We start from the raw sequence: 8325 nt of genomic DNA on the forward strand, positions 1-8325 counted from the left end.
AAGACTAAGTAACTCCCCATGTATTAAGGCTGGGAAAGGAATAACTAAAGAGTTGGAGACAGCCTTTCCCCCACTCTTATGAGTTCCCTAAGACACCCAATGTCAATCTATACAACTGTAACATATATGCAGAATGCCTGGGGGGTCTCATGAAGGCATTCTAGTTTTCAGTTCAGTCTCTGTGAGCCCCTGACACCCAGGTTAGCTGATTGTGTGAGCCTTCCTATGGTGTCCTTGACCCCTTTGTCTCCTACACTCGTTTCTCCTCCTTTATGCAAGAATTCCCTAACTTCACCTAATGTTTGACTGTGGTTCTCTGCATCTGCCTCCATCAGTTGCTGGAAGACAATTGGGGCAGGCACCAGTCTGGTCACAGGAGATGGCCAGTTCAGACTTATTATCCAGTATCACTAGGAGTGTAAGCTGGGATCTTCCCCATAGACTCCTGGGAGAGTCCCTTAATCCAGGCTTCTGCCTAACCCTGAAATGCACCACTTTCACTAAGTTCCCCTTAGCACTCTCCTCCTCTGTACCCCTACAACCTGATCAATCATGTTCCCATCCCACTTGCTCTCAGTCTACTCACAAAGTCGCTTCCATTTCCCTTTCCTAGGGAGATCTCGATGCCCCTCCCAGCCCATGAATTCTATTTCTTACCTAGTCTCTCTGGGTATATGGATTATAGCATAGTTATCTTTTATATTAGAAATAATATTCACTTATGAGTGAGTACATATTATGTTAGCCTTTATCAGTCTGGATTACCTCACTCAGAATGATTTTTTTTCTAGTTCCATCCATTTGTCTTCAAATTTCCTGGTGTCATTGTCTTAACAGCAGAGTAATACTCCCTTGTATAAATGTACCACATTTTCTTTACTCGTTCCTTGGTAGAGGAACATCTAGGTTGTTTCCAGGTTTTGTCTATTACAAATAAAGTTGTGAACATAGTTGAGCAAGTGTCCTTGTCGTATGACGGATCATCTTTTGGGTATTATGCCCATGAGTGATATAGCTGGGTCTTATGGTAGGTTGAGTTCCAGTTTTCTGGGGAACCACCACACTGACTTCCAAAGTGAATATACAAGTTTGCACTCCCACCAGCAATGGAGGAGTTTTCCCCTTGTTCCACATCCTCTACAGCATGAGCTTGTATTTTTGATCTTAGTCATTCTGAAAGGTGTGAGATTAAACTTCAGAGGCATTTTGATTTGCATTTCCTTGATGACTAAGGATGTTGAATATCTCCTTAAGCATTTCTCAGCCATTTGAGATCCTTCCGTTGAAAATTCTCTGTTTAGATCTGCAACCCATTTTTAATTGGCTTATTTGCTTTGCTCATATCAAGTTTCTTGAGTTATTTATGTACTTTGGAAATCAGCCCTCTGTCAGATGCCAGATTGGTGAAAATCTTTTCTCATTCTTTAGGCTGCTGTTTTGTCCTATTGATAGTATCCTTTGTCTTACAGAAACTTTTCAGTTTCATGAAGTCCCATTTAATAAATGTTGCTCTTGATCTTAGTGCCTGTGCTATTAGTGTTCTGTTGAGGAGGTCATCTCCTGTTACAGTGCCTTCAAGATTATTTCCCACTTTCTCTTCTGTCGGGTTTAGTGTATCTGGATTTAAGTTGAGATCTTTGATCACCTTGGACTTGAGTTTTGTGCAGCATGATAAAAATAGATCAATTTGCATTCTTTGACATGTCATCATCCAGTTAGACCAGCACCATTTGCTGAAGATACCCTCTTTTTTTGTTCATGGTATAATTTTAGCTTCTTTGTCAAAAATCAGGTGTTCGTTATTATGTAGGTTTACATCTGGGTATTTGATTTGATTCCATCAATTTATGTATATGATTTTTATGCCAATATCATGTGGTTTTTATTCCTATATCTCAGTAGAAGTGCTTAAAGTCGCAGATGCTGATGCTCCGGAAGTTCTTTTATTTTACAGGATTGTTTTCAATCTCCTGAATTTTTTTTTTTTGCATATGAAGTTGAGTATTGCTCTTTCATGGTCTGTGAAGAATTGTGTTGGATTTTAATGAATCTGTAAATTGAGTTTGGTAAGATAATGATTTTTACTATGTTCATCCTACAGATCCATGAGCATGAGAAATCTTTCCAAGTTGTGATTTCTTCTTCAATTTCTTTTTTCAAAGACTTGAGGTTCTTTTCATATAGGTCTTTCACTTGCTTGTTTAGAGTTATTATAAGTTTTTTTTATTATTTGAGACTATTGTAAAGGGTGTTGACTCTCTGACTTCTTTCTTGGCCCATTTGTCATTTGTATAAAGAAGAACTATTGATTCTTTTAAATTATTCTTGTATCCCTGGTAGAGTTTTTGGGGTCACGCATATATTATCGTGTAGTCTGCCTATAATGACACTTTGACTGTTCCTTTCCAATTTGTATCACCTTGGTTTTCTTTAGTTGTCTTATTGTTCTAGCTAGAACTTAAAGTACTATATTGAGTAGATATGGAGTTTTAAAGAGTTAAGCTTATTTCAGAATCTCCCATTTAGTCCTATCCTCTGAATACAACCTGTCTAAAAACTTCTTAGTTCCATCAGCTGTAGAAGGTGTCAAGATGGTGACAGATTGTACTGTTGGGCAAGATACATTTTGGGGGAATGCTTGATGCTATAGATAGACAGCAGGAACTCTGAAGAAAGTTCATACATACATAACAGAGCACAGGACATTATTATAAGTTTCAGAAGAAGCAGGGAGTTTCCATGCCATGTCAGTGATGAGCAATGGACAGAATCGCTCTAGTCGAGCTATCTCTGATACGTATAGGGAAAAGGAATAAGTCTGTCAGTCTGGGGTCCACATGCAGTATCACCTACAAGGGTGCAGAGGGAAAGAGCTACAGACAGGCAAGGTTTGAGCAACAGTTGATGTTATATCTAGCACACTGGGGCTTCTAGATATCTTGGTCTGAAGAACTCAGGTAACAGGATGCAGTGGGCCCAACACTTCATCCATCCCAGTGGGGTCTGTGATCTTCTCTCTGGCCACACTTTTGTACAAGTTAAACAGCCAGGGAATGATTCTTGTTCCCAATCTGGAGAGAGGCCCTCCTATAATTGAGGAATTTAGGCTCGTTGTTTTTATAACGCACTTCAGAAGTGGAAAGGTAAGGAAGTCTTTGTATGAGAATATAGGGAAGGAAGATACCACAAACTCTCCGTGGGTGAGTTTGCCCTGAAAGGGAATCTACAAACTTAAGTATCCCAGGCAGCTTGCTGCCATTGCCTTTTCAGAGAAGGGGGTGCGTTCACAACATCTGTGGGTAGCAAAATAGAATATCTGTCCTTAGGTCTGTATGGAACCTGCTCTTGTACTAGAAACAATGATACAAGATTCAGTAGTAAAAGTCTTTACCAGACACAAATTTATAGAAACTGTAAGAAAAGATACACAATGCGATATGACCAGATTATCATAGAAAGAAGGAATGAAAGAGAGAATGAGAGAATAGGTCATTTGGTCTCATACTAATTGTCTGTCCTGTAGTACGGAATTTGAATAGATAATAAATTAGTTAGTCTCTCACTTATTTTTTATAAGATACATTTTATAACATTACATTTTATTTCCTGTGTCTGCTTATTTGGGGAGAGGTGTCTGTAGGCATTAAAATAGATTCCAGTTTTTCAGAAAATACATTACGTGTCATTTAATCAGGCTCCAAGCAGTCAGAGTCTGAGCCTAATTGTTGATAGTCATTTTGCCTTTTATTTTTGATCTTTTTGTCTTTATGTTTTCCCCCTATGAGGTTGGTGATGGGACAAAGGTCTCATTTTTTTCTCTGACAGTGATTTCAGCTGATAAGGAACATTTGAGAGCTCTGGTTGGTGCTGATCTGTCATGGAGTCACAGGGCTGTAAGCCTAAAATTCTTGACCTGCATTTTGCAAAGGAAGAGAGTGTGTATCATGGTGTGTGGAAAGTCAGAAGATGCAGCAAGCAGAAGCTGAAGACACACAACATAATACAAAACAAGAATAAAGGCCTATGAGACCTAGGAGAACTCACACTAATTTGAAAAATCTTCCTAAGGATAGAGTCACCCAAGGGGTCCATATTAGTCAGGGTTCTCTAATGGAACAGAACTTATAGAATGGGGACTTATTAAAATGGCTGGCAGGATGTGGTCCAACTAGTCCAACAATGTCTGTCTTAATATGGGTTGTCCTTTTGTATAAGTGTTGCTTTTATTGGATAATGATTACAACTGTTTCAGCCAATGGCTTAGCAGAGTAAATGCAGACAGGAAATCTGAACAGAAATAGAGAGAGTAGATGGAGATGAGGGAGATGCCATGTAGCCACCGAAGAAGAAAGACGCCAGAACATTATCGGTAAGTCACAAGCTAATGGCAATACAGAGATTAATAGAGATGGTTTAATTGAAGATCTAAGCATTAACTAGGAATACACCTAAGTTGGTGACCAAACAGTGTTGTAACTCATATAGTTTCTGTGTGATTACTCAGATCGGGGTGGTCTAAAAACAAAAGGGCAGTCACAATTAACACTGTCTACTAATGGAGGGCCTAAGGATCCAGTAGTTATCAGTCCAAGATGCTAGATGTCCCAGCTGGTCTTCAGTTTACTCTGGATTCCGAAAGGAGGCGGCTCTAGTGCCAGTGAAGGAACGGACTTACCAGTGAGAGTGAGGGCAATCAGGCAAACAGCAATGGCTTCCTTCTTCTACTTCCTTTATATAGGTTGTCCCAGAAAAGGAAGCCAAGACTGAAGATGAAACTTCCCACCTCAAAATATCAGGATTAAAATCAGGCCTTCCCACTTCAAATGATTTAATTAAGAAAAATTCCTCAAAGGTGTACGCACTCTCTTGTTATTTAGTTATTTCTAGATATAGTCAAGTCAATAACCAGTAATAGCTATCAAAATATCTAGATCAAATTTTGCTTTAAGCCCAGAATAGTTTGATACTGTCTGACTTTGGGGAGATTTTCGTCTACTTCTCCAAAAAGAAGTGGCCTTGAAATACCAAGTGTCATTGAGGAGGACACATGTGCACCATGTCTGCAGAAAGGAGGTCTAGGTTTGAAGGACTATTCTGTCAGAGAGTTGACACACTGTCTTCACTGTCTTTACAATGGGTGTATGAACAATTGTGGCAGCTCCAACTTGGGAATGAGGAAAAGGCAGCAAACTCAAAGTTATTTGGTTCTGATTCTTTCTCCAGATCATTGGTGCATTGATCCAAAAGGGTGGAGTAAACAGAATTGGGTAACAGGGTTCTGGTGTCTGTGGGTCTGACTGAGACAGACCTCCAAGAGATCAGTGGATCAGCCCAGCTTTATTCCAGAGTATAGGAAGCATATAGGATTGGGGAGCCGGGAGACAAACCCTAATTCTCATTAAGTGGTACGCTCCTATCACAGACTTTGTATGTGGCAGTGGGGCCTTATATCAAAGCTCCTAGGATAAGTCTTATATACCACATGTGTAGCTGGGGTGGCTTCTAGCAGGAAATGGTGCCTCGGGTCACCCTAGAGATAAATCAGGAATCTGGGCTTAAAGACAGCTTGAAGATACGGTCAGTCCTCCAGGGGCCCACAGATGTTCTCCAGATTAGGGCAGGTAAAGAGCAGGAAGTTTCACTGGGAGTGGGAAGGGTGTCCTGATGGCTTTGAGATTGTAAAAAGCTGCCAAACCATGATAGACTGTGACCTCTGATCAGTGAAGCCTTCCAACAAAGTTACCCATCCTTATGGTGCTGGGTAAGCACAGATGACTTTTGTCTATGAACCTGGTTGGCAGGGTTTTGGAAATCACACATGGTCTCTGTGTACTTGTGACTTCATCAGTGGTGTTTTTTGTTTCCTGACTCCACCAGTGGGATAGGGAAGCCAGACTCAGAACAAAAGCCTGTTTTCCTATAATGCTTCCCTTCCATGACTCTATAGTTTTTCTTGTCTTTCTATCTGAACCCCCGGAAGATTATTACAGTCTGCATGGAAGATGAACCCCAATCTGCAATTTGGGTTGCAGTGATTTATTGAGCAATTAATTATATTCCACTCAAAAAGGGTCAGGGAATTTAAAATCTGGATGTAGAAGCTAAAGGTAACAGTTTCCTTCTATGTGGAGTGACATAGCCTAGTATGTGTAGCTCCCTCTAGACTCCTCAACCACCCAGTTAAAGATTCCTTTGATACCACAACTAATTAATTCCCATTTGAAAGTTAGTGAAATAAATATGCAGACAAGAATCCAGAAGTAGTTGAATCACAACCCAGGGGTGTGGAAGTGAGCAGGCATAGTGAAGCACATAGGATCTATGCCTCCCCCAGGCTATCTGCTCAGGCCACTGGGTGGGATCCCATTGGCTTCTCTTCTAGCCTGACCTCATATATAAGCATGCACTGTTGAGGCTGAGTCTTGAGTGCCCTGTCCTGTTCTCTGCTGCTCTCTTAACCTGGGATCCCACTGCCATGGGGAAGCACTTCCTCCTGCTCCTGCTGGGCCTCTCCCTAGTGGTGGGCTTCCTGCAAGGTGAGATTCTGGCAGATGGGAGGGGCCATCTCTGGTTGGCAGACATCCGTGGAAGGGCATTGGGTTTGCGAGGTCAGGAATAAGATATAAGACCTGACTACTTTTATACATGGACCCCACAGTCTTTGGCTCCATTTCCTCACCTCTCCATCCTTCCCTTCCCTCTGTTTTACACAGTATGGGCTTCTCCTATTCCTCCTCCTCTCTGTCGTGCCTCTGCTCCTGGTGTCCTTTCTCCTGGTTGTTTGGTTACCTCTTTGTTCTTAGCAAACAAGCATTCTCATTTCCTCCAACTTACCTGTGTATAGGCCTAAAATTATATTGGAAATGATGTAAGGAAGGTTTAGGACAGGATGGAGATAAGAAAGTGATCTGAACACTTGTCAGCTCATAGGAGGTAGACTCAAGCTCCCTACACCAGAGCTTTGATCTTCTTCCTCACAACCCAGTCCATTTACAATATTTGAAGTGGAGAAACTTGGCTCTTCTCAAATCCTTCCTAGGGTCTAAGGTCGTGGGCTACTCTTTAGAGGTCAGTTCCTCCTACATCCAGCTCTTTCCTTTGATTGTTTCTTCTTCATTGATGCTAGCAATAGGCTTAGTTCCTGCCTGATGCTTGATGGGGTGCTCCGAATGAACCTCTTATATTTGGTTTTGTCTTTTCAGCTCTGACATGCTTGCAGTGTGACAGGCTAAACTCCGATGGAGAATGTGAGAAAGGAGAAAGCACGTGTGAGGCTAAAGAAGGCCAGGAATGTGGCATAATGGTAGTGTCTAAAGGTATGTCAAGAATGGGAGATCTTGTGGGACCATGTTTGCTGCTCAGGCATGAATGAGCCCTCTTTACACTCCTGAGGAAAAAGCAGAGACTGTGGAAGGCTGTGTTTCTGTGTAAATTCAGAAGAAGGCCTCTTTCCATTTGGTACTATTGTCTACCTTTTTGCCAGATGAAGATACTTTTTTGAGTGGGGTCTCTTAGTGACCCTTATAGCTTTTTAGAAAACATATTCAGGGGTGTGAGGATTTGAACTGAAAAATTCCAGTAAATAATTTGGGAATGGAAGGCATGCCTGCAAGCTAGATTATAGATTGATAGATGATAACTATAATCACCTCAGTGTTGCTGGCATACTTTTCACCAGGAAGCCTGATTCTCCTCATTTTCTGAGACTCTGATTTTACAAATATGTAGGGCTGACCATTGTTATTTTTCTTGCACAGGTCATGATATCCTGTTTGGGCAGCAGGATTGTTCTTCTAATTGCTTAAATAAGACTTTCACCCATCATGACCTCACACTGGACTTTACATGTTGCAACGACCAATCATTGTGTAATGAGTTTTAGAGGCTGGGCATTTTCTTGCTCAGTTCTGCTATAGGTGAGTCCTTATTCCTTCCCTGTGCTCTCAAGGCTCATGACCTTGAACCATCTATTCCCTGTACTGCCCAAGCCCTGACACCTACCTGGATCAGCATCAGCTGTTGATGGGTCAACAGTTCAGTTGGGAATAGAGCAATGTTCTCTACTCCCCATCTCCCAACTGCTTCTGCCTTTCAGATTATTTTTACTTCTTTTTCTTCATCCATCCTTCCATCACTAACTGATCTTTGCCAAATTTCCCCTATTCACGTCACCTTTATTTTTATCAACAGTTTAATATTAGTGAATATTACAGAACTCACATCCCTTTGTGAACCTTCAGGTTGGTGGCGCCTCTTCTGCCAAGGTTCTAGCAGACAAAACTTCCAGTATCTCACTCCATTCTTATTCACTGAATGGAAGACATA

At 41.3% G+C, this 8325-nt stretch overlaps 1 protein-coding gene across 1 annotated transcript; it reads left to right on the plus strand.

Moving 5' to 3' along the window:
* The first annotated feature begins 6475 nt into the window (after positions 1–6475).
* Positions 6476–7882, plus strand: LOC130873975 (prostate and testis expressed protein 14-like). The gene is made up of 3 exons (XM_057769042.1): positions 6476–6536; positions 7203–7316; positions 7758–7882. Exons 1-3 carry the CDS (start codon positions 6476–6478, stop codon positions 7880–7882), a joined length of 300 nt encoding a protein of 99 aa, XP_057625025.1.
* The last annotated feature ends 443 nt before the right edge of the window (positions 7883–8325 follow it).

Source organism: Chionomys nivalis, chromosome 4, assembly GCF_950005125.1.
Source record: "Chionomys nivalis chromosome 4, mChiNiv1.1, whole genome shotgun sequence".
In the NCBI taxonomy this organism is placed as follows: domain Eukaryota; kingdom Metazoa; phylum Chordata; class Mammalia; order Rodentia; family Cricetidae; genus Chionomys; species Chionomys nivalis.

What these genes read in the sequence shown, in the direction of transcription:
- LOC130873975 (XM_057769042.1), top strand. Translation starts at nt 6,476, where the DNA reads ATGGGGAAGCACTTCCTCCTGCTCCTGCTGGGCCTCTCCCTAGTGGTG. An exon ending in AGTGGTGGGCTTCCTGCAAG is followed by an intron (nt 6,537 to 7,202) that starts GTGAGATTCTGG and finishes TTGTCTTTTCAG; the next exon opens with CTCTGACATGCTTGCAGTGT. An exon ending in CATAATGGTAGTGTCTAAAG is followed by an intron (nt 7,317 to 7,757) that starts GTATGTCAAGAA and finishes TTTCTTGCACAG; the next exon opens with GTCATGATATCCTGTTTGGG.